Source organism: Borostomias antarcticus (assembly GCF_949987555.1).
Source record: "Borostomias antarcticus genome assembly, chromosome: 19".
In the NCBI taxonomy this organism is placed as follows: Eukaryota; Metazoa; Chordata; class Actinopteri; order Stomiiformes; family Stomiidae; genus Borostomias; species Borostomias antarcticus.
In genome coordinates this window covers 10,876,446-10,897,701 of record NC_140252.1, presented here as the reverse complement: position 1 = coordinate 10,897,701, position 21,256 = coordinate 10,876,446, and the positions used below count along the sequence as shown (strand labels likewise).

General features: G+C 52.4%; 2 protein-coding genes across 2 annotated transcripts in view; both read left to right on the top strand.

Annotated features, from left to right (window-relative positions):
• The window catches only part of smyd2a (SET and MYND domain containing 2a), an 11,114-nt gene extending 5,918 nt beyond the window's left edge, over positions 1–5,196 (top strand). The window contains exons 8-12 of the mRNA XM_084453427.1: positions 2,235–2,345; positions 2,862–2,995; positions 3,478–3,645; positions 3,989–4,097; positions 4,333–5,196. Of these exons, the coding sequence (XP_084309553.1) occupies positions 2,235–2,345; positions 2,862–2,995; positions 3,478–3,645; positions 3,989–4,097; positions 4,333–4,416 (606 nt within the window). The 3' untranslated portion in view covers positions 4,417–5,196. The remainder of the gene's footprint in view (positions 1–2,234; positions 2,346–2,861; positions 2,996–3,477; positions 3,646–3,988; positions 4,098–4,332) is intronic.
• A 1,886-nt stretch (positions 5,197–7,082) lies between these two features.
• On the top strand, positions 7,083–21,256 carry cenpf (centromere protein F; the record flags this gene model as incomplete). The annotated part of the gene is made up of 21 exons (XM_084453963.1): positions 7,083–7,244; positions 7,473–7,669; positions 8,009–8,109; positions 8,318–8,409; positions 8,622–8,925; positions 9,213–9,415; positions 9,686–9,811; positions 10,102–10,230; positions 10,505–10,627; positions 11,067–11,202; positions 11,379–14,663; positions 14,976–15,404; positions 15,735–16,623; positions 17,059–17,328; positions 17,476–17,644; positions 17,744–17,887; positions 18,031–18,144; positions 18,516–18,689; positions 19,045–19,570; positions 19,955–20,139; positions 21,040–21,256. The coding sequence occupies 21 exons, from the start codon at positions 7,083–7,085 to the stop codon at positions 21,253–21,255; spliced, it is 7,974 nt and encodes a 2,657-aa protein (XP_084310089.1). The 3' UTR covers position 21,256.

The following is a 21,256-nucleotide window of genomic DNA, read 5'->3' as shown; positions in this document are numbered from 1 at the left end:
CAATCAATCAATCAAAGCTTTATTTATATAGCGCATTTCATACCCAGAGGCAACACAATGCGCTTTACAGAGAACAAGGGAGGTGGGCAGACATCCCACCCCTACATATTCCAGAGGGAAGCAAAAAAACAGTAATCACCCGGGGGCCAGATAAGTGAGCTGTAAAAATTCTTCCCTGACCCCTCTCAGCGAGGCGATCGAGCAAGCTCCTGGAGTATGTTTGTCTACCGGCTAAGAACATTTATAGAGCAATAAATAACATTAAATTACATTTTCAAAGTAAGAGAGGCTAATAACATCATAGGAGAGACATGGCAAACATTGGTGTATGTCTGTGTGTGCATAAATGTGCCTGGGCCCAGATAGAGGCAGGGGTTGGGGTAGGGTGGGGGGTAGGAAAAGGATACGGACCCGGGTTAGGATGAGGGGAAGGGGATCTGAGCCCAGGACTGGTGTCTGTCAGTGTGTGTGTGAGTGAGTGTGAGTGTGCCTGGGTCCAGGTAGAGGCAGGGGTCAGGGGTAGGATGGGGGTAGGAAGAGGATACGGACCCGGGGTAGGGTGAGGGGAAGGGGGTACTGGACCCAGGCCTAAGGCCGGAAGTGGGCTGTTGTATGTCTGTGTGTGCGTGTGTGTGTGTTAACTAATTTGCTACGACATCTACCTCTACTACTACTACTACCAGTACTACTACATTCACTACTACCAGTACTACTACATCCATTACTACTACTACTACTACTACCAGTACTACTACATTCACTGCTACGACTACTACTACTACCAGTATTACTACATCCATTAATACTACTACTACTACCAGTACTACTACATTCACTACTACTACTACTACTACCAGTACTACTACATTCACCACTACTACTACTACTACTACTACTACTACTACTACTAACAGTACTACTACATCCATTACTACTACTACTACATCCACTACTACTACTACTACATCCACTACTATTACTACATCCACTACTACTACTACTACTACTACTACTACTACAACTACCACTACTACTCCTCCTCCTCCTCCTACTACTACTACTACATCCACTACTACTACTACTACTACTACATCCACTACTACTACTACTACTACTACTACTACTACTACTACTACTACATCCACTACTACTACTACTACTACTACTACTACTACTACTACTACTACTACTACTACATCCACTACTACTACTACTACTACTACTACTACTACTACTACTACTACTACATTCACTACTACTACTACTACTACTACATTCACTACTACTACTGCTACATCCATTACTACTACTACTACTACTACTACTACATCCACTACTACTCCTCCTACTACTACTACTCCTCCTACTACTACTACTACTACTACTACTACTACTACTACTACATCCACTACTACTACTACTACTACTACTACTACTACTACTACTACAACTACTACTACTACTACTACTACTACTACTACTACTACTACATCCACTACTACTACTACCACTACTACTCATCCTCCTCCTCCTACTACTACTACTACTACTACTACTACTACATCCACTACTACTACTACCACTACTACTCCTCCTCCTCCTCCTCCTACTACTACTACTACTACTACTACTACATCCACTACTACTACTACATTCACTACTACTACTACTCCTACTACTACTACTACTACATCCACTACTACTACTGCTACTACTACTACATCCACTACTACTCCTCCTCCTCCTCCTACTACTACTACTACATCCACTACTACTACTGCTACTACTACTACATCCACTACTACTACTACATCCACTACTACTCCTCCTCCTCCTCCTACTACTACTACATCCACTACTACTACTGCTACTACATCCACTACTGCTGCTACTACTACTACTACATCCACTACTGCTACTACTACTACATCCATTACTACTACTACTACATCCACTACTGCTACTACTACTACATCCATTACTACTAGTACTACATCCACTACTACTACTACTACTACATCGACTACTGCTGCTACTACTACTACTACATCCACTACTGCTGCTACTACTACTACTACTACTAATACTACTACTACTACTACTATATCCACTACTACTACTACTACCACTACCACTACTACTACTATGACTACTACTACTACTACTATTACATCCTAGGTGAAACAGGTCTGACTGCTGCTTCAATCTCTCTCTCTGTCTCTCCGACTGTCTAGGTCTTCAACAGCTACATCGATCTGCTCTACCCGACGGATGACAGGAACGAGAGACTTCTGGACTCGTATTTCTTCACCTGCGAGTGCACGGAGTGCTCCACCAAGTCCAAGGTGAGAGCTCAGAGTTCAGCGCCCTGCTACCGCCGCCCTCTCACGGCCCTCCGGGTCCAAGCAGAGCAGCTGTGGGCGGAGCTCCATAGCAGGCCGCTGCGTTCGTAAACGTCTGGGAAGCACCACAGAAGCAACAGCGATGATGTCTGTGCTGCACTGTAGGCTGTCCCTCCCCCCACCCCACCTCGAGACTGGGTGTGTGTCCTCATTGTGCCAAACAAGAACACAGCGTCTTCCCCATTTAGGAACGCACTGTTCCACCCCCCAGACCCTGCCTGTGAGACCTAGCGTCCGCCTGCTACCGACGCTACAGTCTGGTACGTGATCTGAGCCTCGTCGAGGAGGCATGCTAAAAACGGGACCCGAGGACGTACAAGACTCTCTCCTCCCCTTTCTGTCACCCTCACCGCTGTCTCTCCTCCAATTTCCATCTCTGTACCCCCCCCCCCCTTCTCCTCCTCCCACATCCCATTCCTTCTCTCCTCCTCCTCCTCATCTCTCTCTCTCTCTGTCTAGGACCAGGCCAAGATGGAGCTTCGTAAGAAGCTGAGCTCACCACCCAAGCCCGAGGAGATCAGGACGATGGTCGTCTACGCCAAGAATGTCATCGAGGAGTTTCGCAGAGCGAAGCACTATAAGAATATCCTTCCGTACTCTATAGGGTTAGGGCTATCCTTCCGTACTCTATAGGGTTAGGGCTATCCTTCCATACTCTATAGGGTTAGGGCTATCCTTCCGTACTGTATATATTTATCGCACACACTTGTTTTCTCACACACTCACAGTGGTGTAGTCATCACACATCACACGTTGTTTATTTGTATATGAAAATTTTGATTTAATGCTGTTTTAATGTTATAATGGTAAAATAAAAATATATTATGCTAGAAGAGGGGGAGTGGTCCCCCCAACCAGTGACCACTACACCCCAGTGTACTCCTACGGCAGTGGCTAGTTTCCATAAACGCAGACACCGGTCATACCACAACCCCAACCTGTCCTTTACCCAACACTATACCTAAGCCTAACCTTAACCCTAAATCTAAACCTAACCCTAACCTTAACCATACCCCCCTTCCTCCTCTTCAATACTGTGTTCCGTTTGAGGCCTTGATTCGCTGGCACCCCCTAGTGAGCTGCTGGAGATCTGCGAGCTGAGCCAGGAGAAGATGGGCACCATCTTTGCGGACACCAACGTCTACATGCTGCACATGATGTACCAGGCCATGGGCGTGTGCCTCTACATGCAGGACTGGGACGGGGCCATGAGCTACGGAGAGAAGATCATACACCCCTACAGGTGAGCCTGCATATAACAACATAACATACAAACACGCAGTACTGAGAGAACATTCTTCTGTGTGGTTCACATACCGATTTGCTCATACTGAAAGTCGTAACAGACCCAGCGGTGTAGTGGAGGATATTTTATCCATGGAAACACAGTATACCCACCTCTTATCCACCACTAATGTAAAAACGGTAACATTTCTGGAATTTAGCCATTCGAGAATACCAACTTCTTTAGTCCACTACACCCCTGGGCAGACCTCACCGTCATACGACCATACATGTTTACATAAGAACCAGAACAGCAGAAAGTAACAGGAGTGTAACGTCATGACCCCTCCCACCTCCTGCAGCGTCCACTACCCCCCCTACTCTCTGAACGTGGCCTCCATGTACCTGAAGCTGGGCAGGCTGTACCTGGGCCTGGAGAACAAGAACCAGGGAGTCAAGGCCCTGAAGAAGGTAGGACGGTTCTGGATCCTTCCTTCCTCCCTGGAGGTTCTGTCTGAGCTAACATGATCGGATAGTTGAAAAACATGGAACGTCTCCACACAGCGGTAACCAGGTCCGGTCATGTTAGATCTGTGAGAGCGGATGGTTGCGAGAGTCTGTACAGGGCACATGCCCGGATTAAGGCCGTAGTGAGAGGTAGGCCGCTTCCTGTAAATGACGTTGCCATTTCCTGTTTCCTCCTCAGGCCATCGCCATCATGGAAGTGGCTCACGGGAAGGACCACCATTACGTGGCGGAGGTCAAACGAGAGGTAGAGGAGCAGAAGTGAGGAGGGAGGAAGGAGGAGAGGACGGGTGAAGAGAAGAGAGACGGAGACCTCCTCAGAAAGCAACAAAACAAACATTAGGGCTGCACGGCATGAATCTTACAGTTTACCTCTCTCTCTCTTTCTCTCCCTCTCTCTTTCTCTCTCTCTCCCTCTCTCTTTCTCTCTCTCTCCCTCTCTCTTTCTCTCTCTCACAAATCTCTGTCTCTGTCCTTCTCTGTCTATTCAATCATGGTCATGTTAAATCATAACAGAGCAGAGCCCCTTGTCCCACACGATGACCCAGTTCCAATACTCTAAAGATGCACCCTCCCTTCTGCCTTACCGTGAGGTCATCTCTGATCTAGCGTGACTGGATAGGTGAAAGGCTGTGCTCTTCTACACTGCTCTATCCAACCCAGGCATATGTCAGATTAAGGCCTTCTATGGGGAAGCAAGGAAGGATGGTTCAACCAGGTCCTAGTTGTTCTGCTTGTGGAATAAGCCCAGTTTACCAAGCTGTGGTGGCCATTCCTGACCTGTGCTCGTTATGAAATCATGCACTGTGGTCTTTTGCTCTTTGAATTCGAAGACTCCTCTTTATGTACTGTGAAAACAAGCTACTTCTCTCTGCATCAGTTTTGTCTGTTTTTAAGGGAAGGTCGTTTCCCTGTTTCTCATTTCACAAAAGGAGAGAAAGTTGCGTTATGTTATTTGTTTGTCTTACAAAAACATTTAGCCTGTTTCTAGAAAGAATGCCGCATGGTTTAAAAAAAAAAAAAAAAAAAAAAAGAAAGAAGAAAACTCTCCTGTCTTTCTGAGCACAAGGGCAGAACCCTTGTCGATTCTCTGGTCTGCTCCGAGATCACAAGGTTAATGGTGCTACCCGCCACTAGTAGCATTGATGATCTAGTAAGCACTGATCTAGGGTCAGATCCCCCCCCCAAACTTAACCTTAACCAGTGGGGAATCGAGTCGACACAATATCTGACCATTATCATTGGTTTAATGGCGACTGAAATTTTTATCTCTTCCGTGGTGTTTTTGCTAAGTGTTGTTTTCCTGTTGTTCCTGTGTTTTGGTTTACATGTGTCGGTTAGCTGATTAGACATGGGCGTTACCCATCTTCTGGAATGCACAAACTCCCAGAGCTCTGATCGTCAACGGATCAGATCAGCAGATAATAAACCATGTTTGACTGACATTTAGAGATAATGTATTTTGTCATGGATTCATTGTTTTTTTCCCCATTATATTATTGATACTAGTGGTGTGCAATGGTTGGAGAATAGCACTTAATAGACACTTAATAGAAAGTTATCTCATGCCCTGAAACTGTATCATATTACTTGGAAATTCAAGGATACAGACTCCATAGCAACTTATGTGAATGTTCCCTTCCCTGTTTACAGACTGGGGTTTGTTTTTTCTAGAATGTGTTGTGATGAATATTGGTGTGTGTGTGTGTGTGTGTGTGTGTGTGTGTGTGTGCGCGCGCGCGCGCGTGTGCGTGCGTACGTGTGTGCGCTTGCGCGAGAGAGAGACCAGAATCACGAGAAGGGAAGAATACTGTGAATACGAATGGCTATAGCCATGATTTATAGACATGACATTCCCCTTCAATATTTATTAAATAAAGAAAGTTAAGTGTACTATTTCTTTCATACACTGGTACAGTCCTACAAATCCACATTTGGATGTTTCTGATGGGCGGAGTTTTTCTTTTTTTGAATTGGCCCATTGGCTCAAACAGGAGGGCTCCGCCCATGTATGCAAAACACTGGCCAATCAAAAACGTTGTAATTTGTAAACATCCAATGGGAACGACGCTCTTGGAAGTGTGGCGGATTGTTGCTGGATTTTGAATTTTCACATTCAACCAAAAGACAAGAATAGTAGAAGACTCGGCGTCGCGCCCAAAGTGAGTGAATGAAAAGCCAAATATTTTCGATTATATAAAAGGCTACGTTTTACACGAGTTTAAGTTTTAAGTGTTAGGCTTACTGCAAACGTTTACACAACTTTTCGTTTGCTACGGTTCATTTGTTATGTGTTTACGTTTGGTTTCTAGCTAACGTAAGCGTGGCCAGCCCAGACAGTCAGTTAGAATCTAGCCTAAACCGCCCCAATTTGAAAATAAATATGCATTAAATTGTGCCTTATTCACAATTCAGTGCTAACCTCGGCTAGCTAAATGCTAACGTTAGAACTGGGTAGTTTCCTAACGTTAATGTGTTTAGACACATGCTAACGTAGCTAACGTTAGCCAGCTTAGCTATGCTACGTAGCTAACGTTGGTTGTATGTAAAGTTAAAAGTACTGTGAATTCAACTGAAAATCTGATATTGGGATACATTTATTTAACTTGCACATTCTTACTTATACTTACTTTCCCTTAGACATTAACGTTACAAGAGCTGACTTAGTGGACAGTCTAGTTGTTGAAAACCCACCTGTTATGCAATTATTTTGTTGATGTGTCTTGTCTTCTGTATAGTTTTTAATGTTTTAATATTGCACTTTATGATTGTATGCTCCTATACCGTATTGTATGTGTTTCAGTGTTGTGCTGTCTGATTCTATGCTTCTACAGTATATTGTATCCTTTTTACTCTTATTTTCTTGTGATTGTCCAGCGCTTTGTAACCTTGGTTCTTAATAAAATGTTGCAGGAGGTTCTTGAACCAACCATGAGCTGGGCAGTGGAGGAGTGGAAGGATGGCCTTCCAGGGAGAGCCCTGCAGAAGATCCAGGAGATCGAGACACAGCTGGACAAGCTGAAGAAGGAGAGGTCCCAGAAACAGTTCCAGCTGGACTCTCTGGAGGCCGCCCTGCAGAAGCAGAAACAAAAGGTTGTTAGTTTCAGCTATGGTCTAGATGTTCTAGACGTGATTCAACAGAAGTGTCTAGATCCAATGTATTTTTGTCAAACATTTCACAAAATGTCTTGCCACCTTAAGTGGCAGCACCTAAAGTGAAGAGTGATTCATTGCTAACTATTAGGTTAGAGTTGCTTGGCATTCATCTGTGTGTGTGTCCATGTGTCCCTCCATACATTCGATCGCCTGTCCTGTGGTCAGGTGGACAGCGAGAAGAGCGAGGCTTCGGCCCTGAAGAGGGAGAACCAGTCGCTGCTGGAGTCCTGCAACTCTGTGGAGAAAGCCCGTCAGAAGGCCACGCACGACCTCGGGGTCAAAGAGCAGCAGGTCAGCTACCTGGAGGGCCAGCTCAGCGCAAGCAGGCGGACCATCGAACGCTTGGAGCAGGAGCTCAAGAAGTGAGTCCGATATCGGGGCATGCCGGGGGTAGACAGACATTAGTGACATGTACGTCCATTGGCTCCACACACAAAAACTATCATCATGTCCTAGTTGTGCGTGTAGGAGTGGGCCTGAGAGTTTTAGTTGGTGTTTGCCCATTGCCCCAACCAACACCAATGTTAACTTGGTGTGCCATGTTTGTTGGTGACTGTTGGTATCGGTTGGATGGATTTTACCACATTCTAACAACTGCCAACTTTAGAATGTTGGGTGTTGATTGGCGTCGGATAGTCAGTTGATAACAGTAATTGATAACAATGGAGTGGTTAGTAATAGCAGTCGTATCCTCCCTGTAGATATAAAAATGAGATGGACAGGTCTCAGTCCTCGCACTCATCCGACCAGTCTTTCAATATGCCCGCCACACCTGCGGCCACCCCAAGCTACAGACAGAACGGTAACAGTCTCTCTTTCTTTAAACCACACCCACACAGTTTAGATTATCAACAACTGCCTAGCCCCATTCGCTTGTCAAATATAACACAAATGCTCAAAGCAACCGACACACAAACCTTGGCTCTGAGTAATCCAATGGTGTCGAGATATCTGTCCTCTAATATGAATTGTGTGTGAACCATCACTTTGTCTCCTCCACCACCCCCCAGACTCCCGGTTCGAGGACCTTCAGGAGAAGTACAACCAGGAGGTGGAGGAGAGGAAGAGACTGGAGGCTGAGCTCAAAGTTATGCAAGTCAAAGTGAGTAGAGGGACAAAGACTTTAGGTCATTGGGCTAGTTCCCTGGACACAGATTAGGTTAAACCTAATCCTCCTAGAATAAACAAAAAAACAAAAAAAACATCAATGGACAATTCTTCACCTCTTAGATTTAGACTAGGCTGGCTTCATCTGTGGAAACTGGCCTGTAGTGTTGTGAGTAATATTCAGTCTTCCTCCATTTACGTCCTAAGTTGCTGAACCAGTCGTCCGTGACCGTGAGCCACAAGGACATTGCAGCCCGCCAGCAAGGCGGCTCTTCTGTTTTCCCATGGCAACAACAGGACCAGTCACAGAGCTGGCAGTCTCAGGGCTCCGTTGAAACGCCTCTGAAGAGGCGCGGTGGTGGTGGCGGGGCAGCGTCCTCCTCCTCTGGCTACCTGTGGAACATGGATGCGACGCCCATCAAGCAGAGCCCGCGAATCAGCACGTCCGTATCGCGTAGCGACGCCAGTGGCTCCTCCCAGCAGATGGAGCAGCTGAAGAACCTCAACCAAGGTAGGACCCCCCCCTCCACACACACACACTGCTGAAACTATTATTGTCTACAGGTACTAGCCCTGGGTCCCAGCTCTTCAGCTCTCTCTAAAGTGTCCACTCAGCCACCAGAACAGGGGCAATAAAATATTAAATTCTTCCACTTGAAATAAAAAGATGGGAGAGTTCATTGGTTAACAGTATATGGTGAACCAGGCCCATCACTCAGCAGGCGTCCATATTTTGTCTCAATGGTGTGTTTATCTCTCTCCCTCTCCTCCTCCCTGTGTGTGCCCCCTGTCCATCAGAGCTGAAGAGCAAAGTGAGTGATCTGGAGCAGCGCCTGGCTTCCCAGGACCGGGATGTGAGGAACCAGACCTCCAAGCTCCAGGAGTTGCAGGGCCAGCTGGACCAGGCCAGGAGGGACCTGGCCGAGAAGGACCGCTCCATGGGCAAGACCCGAGATGAGCTCAGCAAGGCCACCGCGCAGCACGACCAGGCTGTCACTAAGGTAAGAGTGAGGGAGTGATGGCTGTGTTTGGACGGTCGCTGAGCTAATGGATTCGTTATTTGCCACTCTGTCCTCTGTGATGTCTGTTTCGAAAGCATACTATCGACGGTTGTGAACACTGACAATGCAGTGAAGCTTGTTTATTCATGTGGTGGTAGGAAGGCAAATTCTTGTAACAAGGACATGCTGTCCATCTGGAGCTATGGAGGTACTGTATATGAATAGACTATGAAATGGTACATCTATGTCTTTAAATGTGTGTGTTTCCAGTGTACCTTGGTGGAGCAGAAGCTGAAGCAGGTGTCTGAGGAGATGAGCTGCCAGAGGCACAACGCTGAGAGCTGCAGAAAAGCCCTGGAGCAGAAGATCAAAGACCAGGAGAAGGAGAGCCAGAAGGTACAACGTTGTCTACCGCTGTGCTCCTAGTCGTAGCACCCCCTGACCGATTTGCTCCTAGACACCCCCCCTCAGTTATCTACTGCTGTGCTCATAGTGTGTGTGTGTTGTCCCCCCCTTCCTGTCATTCTACAGTACACCATCAACAACACCAGATCCGGCGTTTAAAAGTATTTTAGGCTCCAAGATAGCTAAATGAAAAGCCTAAACCTGCCGCCCAGGTTTTTGGTAGATTTTGCAGTACAACAGTTTGCGACGCACCAAATTCTATGTTCTTTATGTTTATGCAGGAGCTTGCGCATCTCCAAAGCAGCCACCAGTCACTGGACCAGCAGTTCAACCAGACCAAGACCAAGCTGAACCAGGAGATCCAGCAGGCCAAGAAGGACCACAACATCCTGCAGGCTGAGGTGGAGAAGGTACGGGCGAGAACCTGGGCTCTGATGAGGAACACATTCATTTTTTGTGAATTTTTGTGACCGCGCATACTAGTGCACCCTCCTCTACGCTATGAGAGCACCAATTGCTGTGTCCTCGAAGCGGACTACAGAAGTAGTATAAACAGAACCCCTAAGCGTCTGAGGTGTCTGCAGCTGTGCACGTCCATTTGGGAGTATAACCAAGGCTTTATGAAGAGTTCATAGGTGCCCTTTTCCAGTTGTGTTACTGTCCTCTCTGCCTCCCCTCCCCCAGGTGATGTTCCAGAAAGGCCAGCTGGAGAGAGAGCTGGAGGAGCACAAGCAGAAGCTTTTCAGGTCTGAGCAGGGTCTGCAGGCCTGCCAGGCCAAGGAGCAGGACGCCAGGAAGAAGTTTGAGGTACGGCACAGATTTTGTCACTGTCATTTTACAGAACTCTCTTAAGGTGCCTGCACACTGCCCCAACCAATGCCAACCGACTCCTAACATTCTTAAATTGTCAGTTGTTAGAATATTGAATATCCATCCATTGTTGTTAGAATATTGAATATCTATCCAAACAACGGCAACAGTCACCAATAAGTATGGCACACCAATCCAATGTTGGTGGCTGTAGATGTAGCTTACCACCACCGGTATGACTGTGTCTGAATGAATACTGGACTCTGTAAAGCGCTCTGGCTATCATGAAGGGCGCTATATAAATCCAACTTGATTGATTGATTGATCTTGATATTAGGAATGCCTCGTCCTCCAATCGGCTCATCTCTGTTAGGTATTTGATGCCAGAGCAGTGCTGCTTCTGTGCTCTCTGATGGGATGTGTGTGTTTTTCCCAGGAGCTGCAGAGGGAGAAGAACGGCCTGAGCTCCCAGCTGGAGCAGGGCAGCAGGAGGCTGGCTCAGCTGGAGGAGGAGAGGAAGACCCTGGAGCAGAACCTCAAACGCAGCCAGAACATGGGGGATGACCTGAAAGGTACTTTCTATCTGACTGACTGCTTAAAGGTAGTGTCAGGTGTTTTGAAACTTTCAACATTCTTTATAGTGAATATGTTTCAGATAATGATTCAAAGATTTGATATCCAATGGTTAGAGTTCATTGCAGTTAAACGTATATAATTTGCCACATCTGTTTATGTGTTTTAACTACAGCTAAAACAGAGGCTCAGAGTGAGGAGTTGAAAGGACTTCGCTCAAAACTGGAGAGTCAGACCAGGTCCTCTCTCCAGGACCTGGAGAACCTGAAGAAGACGATTGCCGACACAGAGGCGAAGATTGAGAAGTCTCAGGGCGAGCTGCAGAAGCAAAAACAGGAGGCTGAACAGCTGGCGAACAAGCTGAACGCCACGGAGAAGGAGAACAGAGACCTGAAGGCAGCCTTGTGCAGCAGCCAGGGTGAGTGCGTCACCCTGAAGAAGGAACACGAAACACTCCTGGGATGGAAGACGGAGAAAGAAGCCCTGATCAACGACACTGAGGCTGTGCAGCAAGGCCTGGCCAACCAGATCAGTGAGCTGGAGAAGAACCTGGCATCTCTGAACGACAATAATGGCGGTCTGAAGGAGCAGCTGAGGACCCTGGAGGAGGAGAAGGCGCGTCTGTCGGGCCAGATTGATTCGCTCAAGGGAGAACTGCTCAACAAGTGCACCGAGCTGGAGGAGAAGGGGCGACAATACGAAGAGCTCCAGGCTCAGCTGTCCGACGCCAGTCAGAAGCACGCCAAAGACCTGGAAAACGTGGGTCTCCAAGTGGCGCAACTGGAAGGCCAGGTGAAGGATCTGGAAGGCCGTCTGCAGCAGGAGAGCTGCAGGGCAGAGCGGGCCGAGAGGTCCCACGTCGAGCTGCTGGAGCAGTACCAGGCTACCCGCGACCTCGCCCTGTCCAAGGACTCCCTGATCGAGCTGGGCCAGGCTGAGGTGACCCAGCTCAGGGAGAGTCTAGCCCAGGCCACGGCCCAGCAGGACCGGGAGCAGGCCAGGCTCGTGGAGGAGAAGAGCGCCTTCTTGAGGGAGTGCGAGGAGAGCGTCGCCGCGAAGGCAGAGGAGGCCGAGCAGGCAAATCTGAGTCTGGTGAAGGTTCAGCAGGAGCTGCCTCTCCTCCAAGACCAGGTGTCATCCCTGGAATTGGCTCTGAAGTTCCAGAAAGGTCTGGGAGCCGAGTTGCAGGCCAAGTACGATGACCTGGCGAAAACTAAAGAGGATCTGCTGGAGAAACTTTCTGAATCCGAGAAGAGCCAGGAGGCTCTACAGAGGGACATCGATACCCTCTCCGAACAGGCGAAGGCCATCGGAGAACTTCAGGAGCGGTGCCACGCGTTAACAACGGCCGAACAGGAGAATGCCAATGCCCTTCAGAAAATGACTGAGACCCTGGCCCAGACTGAGAATGACCTGCTGGCACTCAGAGCCAAAGCAGAGACACTCGAGACGCAGATGAGTTTAGCAGAGACCAAGGCTTCCGATCTAGAGAAGCAAAACGTAGAGTTGTCAGAGAAAGTAGAGGAGGTGCAAAAGGAAGCAGAGGTGAAATATCAAAGCCTTCAGGATTCCCTTGACAAGGAGAGGGATAGTATCTCCATCTTGAAGGAAGAGCTTGCAGATAAAGAGGCCGCTGCAGAGACGCTTCCTGCTCTCAAATCCGAGCTGGAAGTCGTACACCAGGAGCTCGATGACCTGAAGAAGTCGCTAGAAGCCGCAGAGAAGAGTCAAGCATCTGCCGTCGAGCTCAGTTCCAACCTGGAGAACAGCTTGAAGGAGCAAACCCAACAGTTAGCCTCTCAAGAGAAAGAGATCAAAGGCCTCTTCGAGAGACTACGAGAGGAGTCCGAGAAGCACGTGTCGGAGATGGAGACCTACCTCCACAAACTGAAGACCACGAAGGAGCAGCTGGAGAGTAAATGCCAAGAGGCGGCTGAGGTCAAAGAGGTGTGGGAGAACGCCTCTGCAGAGCTCTCCAAGCTCAGGGAGGATGGTGCCTCTGCCGATGGCAAGCTGCGGGCAGCGAATGAGGCCTATAACCTGGCTCGCCAGGAGGCCGACAGTTGGAAAGAGGCCGCCAACGCTCAACAGAAAGAGGTGAAGGCCACGAAAAACACTTTATCGGCCGCCGCCAACGCCCTGGAGCAGAAGGACTGCGAGATCAAGAGTCTGAAGGAGAGGCTGAACCGGGCGGAAGCGGAGGAAGCCAAAGCGGCACAGGCCCTGAAGGACAAGGCTGTCAGCATGAACAAGATCAAGGTCCAGCTGGAGATGCTGCAGATGGACCTGGAGGACAACGAGGCCTGCATAAGCTCCTTCGACTCCCAGATAGAGGAGCTGAGAGGAACCGTGGCCACTCTGGAAGGGAGGCTGGCGGAGAGTGAAACCCAGCGGACCACCTTGGTGGGCAGGCTGGAGGAGACTGAAGACCAGAGAACCACCTTGGAGGGTAGACTGGAGGAGAATGTAGCCCAGAGGACCACCTTGGAGGGGAGGCTGGAGGAGAATGAAGCCCAGAGGACCACCTTGGAGGGGAGGCTGGAGGAGAATGAAGCCCAGAGGACCACCTTGGAGGGCAGACTGGAGGAGAATGTAGCCCAGAGGACCACCTTGGAGGGCAGACTGGAGGAGAATGAATCCCAGAGGACCATCTTGGAGGGCAGACTGGAGGAGAATGAAGCCCAGAGGACCACCTTGGAGGGCAGACTAGAAGAGAGTGAAGCCCAGAGGACCACCTTGGAGGGCAGACTGGAGGAGAATGAATCCCAGAGGACCACCTTGGAGGGCAGACTGGAGGAGAATGAAGCCCAGAGGACCACGTTGGAGGGCAGACTGGAAGAGAGTGAAGCTCAGAGGACCACCTTGGAGGGCAGACTGGAGGAGACTGAAGCTCAGAGGGCCACCTTGGGGGTCGAGCTAGACTCCCTCAGAGAAGAGTTCTCTGTTAAGAGTGGTGAAGTCACACAGCTGGCTGCCAGTCTGGCGGAGGCTCACAGCCAGCAGCAGGCTAACACTGCCCCCGCTGGCCTGGTGGAGTCTCTGCAGGCCACCGTCGATGGCCTTGTGGAGACGTTGGAAAAGGAGGTTGGCAAACTCGACACATCCGAGGCGAACGTCGCGAAGCTGGAGGAGGTGGTGGCTCGGCTGACAGAGGAGAAGCTCCAGCTGGAGGCCGACCTGAAGAGGCACAGCCTGAACGCCCAGGACGAGCTGGAAGAGGCCAAGCGAGAGAACGACCTCCTCCAGGCGACGCTCCGGAGCCTGACCGAAGACCATGCGGTGCTGCAGGCGGCGTTGGAGAGAGCGACCCAGCAGAGCGAGGAGGCGGCCGCCGCCACGAACGGCAAGTTTGAGCGCGAGCAGGCGGAGCTCAACAGCAGGCTGGACGGGCTGCGGGAGGAGCTGACAGCGTTTAAGGAGCGTTACGACGGCGTGCTGGCTCAGGTGGACCTGCAGCAGGGTCTCCTCCGGCAGCTGCAGACGGAGAGGGAGGAGGAGGAGAAGGTCACCCCAGGAGCTGAGGAGGAGGAACGGGCCTCAAGGATGGTGGATATCGGCTCACCCCTACATGAGGAGCTGAGCACCGCAGGTGAGTTCAGTCATACAGATCTTTTAGAGTGAGAGAGGTTGTGATGATAAACAGGTTTTACATTAAACCAGACAGTTCGTGATCTAGCTAAGCTTGTTTCTATGCACCACATGTCAGTAATGCAGCTTTACATTGGGAGGCCTGGATGGTGTTCAGTGTGTTGACTTGACCTGATCTCAGCAGGAGGAGCAGAGCCATCAAATGGACTCAACAGCATGGAGGAGGAGGAACTTCCTGTGGAGGAGGAGGATTCTCCACCAATCTCCTCTCCTCATCCCGACCCCGCACAGTCATTGGCCGATCTGGAGGCAAGCCTGGAGGATGTCCAGCGGCTGGAGGAGGAGATCGACACCCTTGGCGCGCAGTTCGACCTCCTGACCTCCGAGCTGGTCCTGAGGAAGGAGCTGTGCGCCGAAATGGAGGTCAGAGTCCTGGCGGCAGAACGGGAGAAGGACGCCGCCGCGGAGAACCTCGCCGCCGCCGTGGCGGAGAGGCAGGAGACGGCGGAACAGCTGGCGGCGCTCGGGGAGGAGGCGGAGTCTCTCAGGCTGCAGCTGCAGACGTCCAAGTGCCAGCTGTCTGACGTCATGGAAGCCGTGGAGATGGCCAAAGGTGAGGAGTAAATTCCTTAGGCCGAGAGGAATCCAGTGATACATAATATCTAGGTTATAGAAAGGTGGATAAAATATATGTTTTGTTCCCGCATTTCCTCGAGTTCCAAGAGGAACTATTTTTCCTTGAGCACCAACACTAAAAGCGACTGACCAAATCAAAAGAAATGTATTTACTTTTCGATCGCGGACTGGGGCTATAACTGTTGTAAACTACTCTTGTACCAACAAGTAGTTGGGTTGAACTAAAATAAAACGTTATTATGGGGAAAGCACTGCCCTTGACAATGGAGGTATTTGTATTAAGTTAAGTGTCTTCCCCTCTCTCCAGGTGGCTGGGAGGAGCGTTTCCTGCAGCAGGAGAGCGAGCTGCGGAGGGTCCGATCGGAGAAGGCCAACCTGGAGACCCACATCCTGTCCATGGAGGCCGACCTGGACGCCATGCAGGCCGACAAGCTGCGCCTGGAGGGGGAGCTGGAGGCCCGGCGCCGGGCGGCCGCGGCCCTTGAGCAGCGTCTGGAGACACTGGAGGCGGACGCCGGGCAGGCGGACGCCGAGCTGGGGGCCGCCGCCGAGGACCGGGACGAGCTCACCGTCTCCCTGGGCCGGTGGCGAGACCGGGCCGAGAGCCTGGAGAAGAGCGACGCGGACGCCAGAGAGCTGGTCAAGATCCTGGAGGAGGAGGTCATGGGTGGGAAGGAGGAGCGCGAGACGCTCCGGGGGAGCCTGGAGAGCCTGCGGGGGGAGAAGGAGCAGCTGACCGAGCAGTGCCGCGCCCTGGAGGACGCCGTCTCCTTCCAGAGCCGGGAGAAGGACGAGCTCCTTGCCCGGCTGGACGGCGCCAAGGAGGACCGGGACGCGGCCAGCCTCTGCTCTGAGACCGCCGGCGCCAAGATCCAGGGCCTGGAGGGCGAGGCGGCCCGCCTGGCCCAGTCGCTGGAGTCCTCCCTGCTGGAGAAGGCGGAGATCGCCTCACGCCTCAACTCCACCCAGGGCGAGGTCGAGCAGATGAGGCGCGGCGTCGAGAAGCTGCGTGTCCGCATCGAGTCGGACGAGAGGAAGAAGAAGCACACGGCCGAGCTGCTGAGGAGCGCCCAGAGGAAGGCGGACGCGCTCCAGGACCGCATCGACGCCCTGGAGAGGGAGGCGGAGGCGGCGGAGCAGGGCACCGAGGACGCCGTGCTGCGTGCGGAGACGGCCGGGGCGGAGCTGGAGGAGGCGTTGGAGGAGAAGAGGGCGCTGGAGGAGAGGGTGGAGGAGGCGCGCTCGGAGCTGGAGGGGCTGAGGGCGGAGAAGGAGCGCCTGGAGAGGGAGCTGCTCCTGAAGACGGTCGAGGCGGCGGAGCTGGAGGAGGCCTTGGAGGAGAAGAGGGCGCTGGAGGAGAGGGTGGAGGAGGCGCGCTCGGAGCTGGAGGGGCTGAGGGCGGAGAAGGAGCGCCTGGAGAGGGAGCTGCTCCTGAAGACGGTCGAGGCGGCGGAGCTGGAGGAGGCGTTGGAGGAGAAGAGGGCGCTGGAGGAGAGGGTGGAGGAGGCGCGCTCGGAGCTGGAGGGGCTGAGGGCGGAGAAGGAGCGCCTGGAGAGGGAGCTGCTCCTGAAGACGGTCGAGGCGGCGGAGCTGGAGGAGGCCTTGGAGGAGAAGAGGGCGCTGGAGGAGAGGGTGGAGGAGGCGCGCTCGGAGCTGGAGGGGCTGAGGGCGGAGAAGGAGCGCCTGGAGAGGGAGCTGCTCCTGAAGACGGCCGAGGCGGCGGAGCTGGAGGAGGCGCGCTCGGAGCTGGAGGGGCTGAGGGCGGAGAAGGAGCGCCTGGAGAGGGAGCTTCTCCTGAAGACTGCCGAGGCAGCGGAGCTGGAGGCGAGGAGGCGCGCGGCGGCCGCGGAGCTGGAGCAGAAGGAGAAAGACAAGGAGCGGCTTCAGCGCTCGGCGGAGGAGTGGAGGAAGGAGGGGGAGAGGCTCCAGACTTTGGAGAAGGAGTGGGAGGAGGAGAGGAGGAGGCTGGAGGTAGCCGAGGGAGAGAGGGAGAGCCTGGAGAAGGAGAGAGAGGAGTGGGAGAAGGAAAGAGAGGGGCTAGCGGGAGAGAGCGAGGCCCTACATGCCACCCTGTCCTCCCTGGAGAAGGAGAGAGAGGAGCAGAAGGAAGAGAAGAGGGGTTCAACGGAGGAGAGGGAGAGACTGCGTGCCTCTGTCCTCTCTCTGGAGCAGCAGCTGGAGACCACCTCTCTCTCCATCTCACAGCTCACTGAGGAGGTGGGCTGCTCGCTGGCACACGCCGTCTGCGTCTTGAATAATGATCTCTTTAAAAGTCATTTTATAGGGTTATAACTGATGGGATTTTTTTGTTGTCAGGTGGCTGGCCTACAGCGGAGGAACAGCCAGCTGCAGTCGGAGCTGGAGGGGGTGGCGAGCGGCGCCAAGCAACAGAGAGAGGCGGTGGAGCGAGAGAGAGACGCCCTTGCCACTCAGCTGCAGCAGCAGGCGGAGAGCTACAAGGTAAGACCGTCCGTCGCTCTTTTTAGAGACGTCGCTGTGCCGATAACCGCCTGGCCTGGAGCGGCAGCTTGCGCGTCTGGCTTCCTGGTCACGTACGTCGTGGGCCGCTAATCATGGACCGCTCGGCTTCTCTTCCCCTCCAGTCGTCCCTGGAGGAAGTGACCTCAGAGAGGGAGGAGCTGCGGAGCCAGCTGGTTGGCTTGCAGGAGGCAAAGAGCCAAGAGGAGGAGGAGAGGCAGAAACAAACCCAGCAGCAGGTGAGACTAGCAGCCAGTTTGGTGCACATCATGCTACATTGCTAATGCTATCAGACAGGGAGGAAAGACTGAAGCTATACGTATCTGGCAACCATTATCACTAATTGACTCACTCTGTATCTGTGGTTGACTTCAGTACAGTAGGGCTCTGTAGGCCTCGTGAGACTGTCATGATCACGACAGATGGTTCATCCAATCACCTGCCACGTATTTTTGAAAGTGCCTGCCCTTTTCCAAGATGGTTATGTGAAGCAAACCATCCGGCGCATCAGGTTACTGTAGGTCCAGTGTGGGACGGAAGTCAGCACTAGCATTGCTGGAAGATAAACTGGCTTCCTAACTCGAGGTGTGATGTGATCTTGATCCGGCAGGTGTCTGAACTAAGCTCGCGTGCAGCCCGGCTGTCCAAGGAGAGGGACTCGGCCCTCAGCAAGGTGAACCTGCTGATGAAGTCCTGGAAGCAGCTGGAGAAGGAGAAGGAGGCGCTGTTGCAGGAGCTTCACCAGCAGGGGGAGCTCATCGCTCAACTACAGAGCAGCCCGAGCGTAGCAGGTATCTGCTCTGTTCCAGCATTGCCCTGTCACAGTACGATTTAAACTTTGCTTCCAGCCAGTTGGCTGAAAGAATGTTCGGTATACTTACAAACGATAAACGCAAAAAGTGTTATGATCTTCAAATCTAGTGTGTTGTGTAATTTCTTGAATTCTGAAGAGGACTTGGTCAAAATACTGCACTTTTGAATGGACCTTGGCGAACTCTGACGTTGTCCCACCAGGTGTAGGGAGTGTGGAGGAGGCCTCGGCAGAGCTGCAGGAGCTGAGGAGAGGTCTGGAGGAGAGCCGGAGGGAGGTGGAGGAGAGCAGGAGGGAGGTGGAGGAGCTGAGGAGAGTTCTGGAGGAGAAGAGCAGGGAGCTGGAGGAGAGGAGCAGGGAGCTGGAGGAGCTGAGCGAGGCCTTGGAGGAGAGGAGCAAGGAGGCAGACGAGAGCCTGGACAAGTACTGCGCCATGATGGTGCGAGTCCACAAGCTGGAGGCCACCAACGACACCCTGAAGACCCAGCTGGAGCAGATCACCTGCAAGGCTAGCGGCGCTGACGCTAACCAGGCTGCTAACGCTAACCAGGCTAGCGGCGATCACAAGACGCCCAGGCGCCGAAGCAGGAAGTCGACCTCGAGGACACAGGAAACGGTCACAGAGGAGGATGTTGAGAACGCGCCCCCATCTCCGCCGGGGGTCCAGGGGTCAGGGAAGAGGGTCTACCCCCCAGGGGGTGACAGCAACACCCCGGCCAAGGCCCAGCAGGCCCTGCACAACCTGGCCAAGAGGATCAAGGCGGGCACCGTGGCGACCGCCCCGTCCAAACCGGCGAGCTGTCGGGAAGAGGAGGAGTTTCGGCCGGAGGGGCTTCCTGAGCTGGTGCAACGAGGTGAGTCTCGGGCTGTTTTACAAAACGTATGGCTCACCTTTACGCCCTACACTCTATGAAGTTACTTCCCTCTGATCCCCTTGTAGGACAAACTGCCGCAGGGAAGAAGCAGGGTTTCAAATAACGCTTGTTTGGAATGCCCTTCGAAGATTTCGAGTTTTGTCACTTGAGAAAAGTCCTAATGTAGAGTTGTCATTTGTCAGATACGGAGGTGATCTAACTGGCCCCCTCTTTCTCTCTCCCTCCCTCTCTTTCTCTCTCCCTCTCTCTTCCCCTCCCTCTCGTTCTCTCTCCCACTCTCTTTCTCTCCCTCTGTCTCTCTCCCTCCTCTCTCTCCCTCCCTCCTCTCTCTCCCTCCCTCCTCTCTCCATCTCTCCCCCCCAGGTTTCGCTGACATCCCCCAGGGCGAGGCCAGCCCCTTCATCATGACGCGGGTCGCTGTGCAGCGCCGAAGCCCTCGCCTGGCGACCCGACACCCCGCCTCCTCCTCCTCCTCCACGCCCGCCCCCATCCAGGACCTGCCCGACTGCAGCCTGCACATGCCTGCAGCGGAACCCAAGCTGCAAAAGGTGAGCCTTCCGTGTGTGTGTGTGTGTGTGTGTGTGTGTGTGTGTAGCACGCACATGTCCGTTCAAAATCCCAACAAGGGTCAACAGAGCGCTTCAGATCTCCAGAGAGGCCATAAGAGAGGTGGAGAGAAGGAGGAGAGCACCTTAGCCCCGACATAGGAAAACCAGGGTAGGAGGAAGAGCCTGCTTTCCGGGATTGAGAGGGGGAGGGAGGAACGTGTGTGTTTGTGTGTGTGTGTGTGTGTGTGTGTGTGTTGTTCAGTCAGTGTCACGCTAACCTTGGTCACCGTGTCTCTGATGTTGGACTACCCTCCTCCCTCCACCTGGCTGACTAAACGCTCCCGTCTCCCTGGGAACCTGAAAACGCACGCTTTTACACACACTCACACTCCTAGAAGCACACACTGAGTCTTTGTGCTGTAACTTTGCGGTCACGATGACTCTTTCCAGAAATGCTCCAGACACTGAAATAAGATGCTCTAATCCTATTCAGAGATCAGTCAGCCTGTAGATCTCTGAACATTACTATAGTCCTCCGTTAGAAACATGGATTCATCATCATGGGCCTCTGGCAGGTTAGCGGGCGCCCCTGGCAGGTTAGCCCCATGGTGGGTCAGGTCAACCGGACTGATCCAAACCATGGGAGACTAGAGGGGTCGACTGGACTGAACCACAGCAGGGCACTATGGTGGGGGGGGGGGGGGGGGTTTAGAGAGGGTCAACTATAGGGTCAGTCGCTCTACCTGTGTTGAATGTGCGGGTTTACTGTGTGGACTGAGAGGCTTTGAGTCTTAACTGTAGTCTGACCTTTGACCCTGTGCTAATGATGTCTTTGTTCCTCCCTTTCTCTCTCTCTCTCTCTCTCTCTCTCTCTCTCTCTCTCTCTCTCTCTCCATCCAGGTGCTGGAGCCCCTCTGTCTCCAGAGCCCTGTTGGCAAGGCGAACCCCCCGACAGACAGCCCCAGTGGGAGGAGCTCATGCGGCAGCCCCGCCCTCAGCGGCGAGGAGAGGCGTGGCCGCATGTCCCTGAGCACGCGGAAGACCCCGGAGCAGCGGGAGAAGCGGCGAGAGGCCAGGAGCGCCACCAGAGAAGAGGAGAACTGCCAAGTCCAGTAGA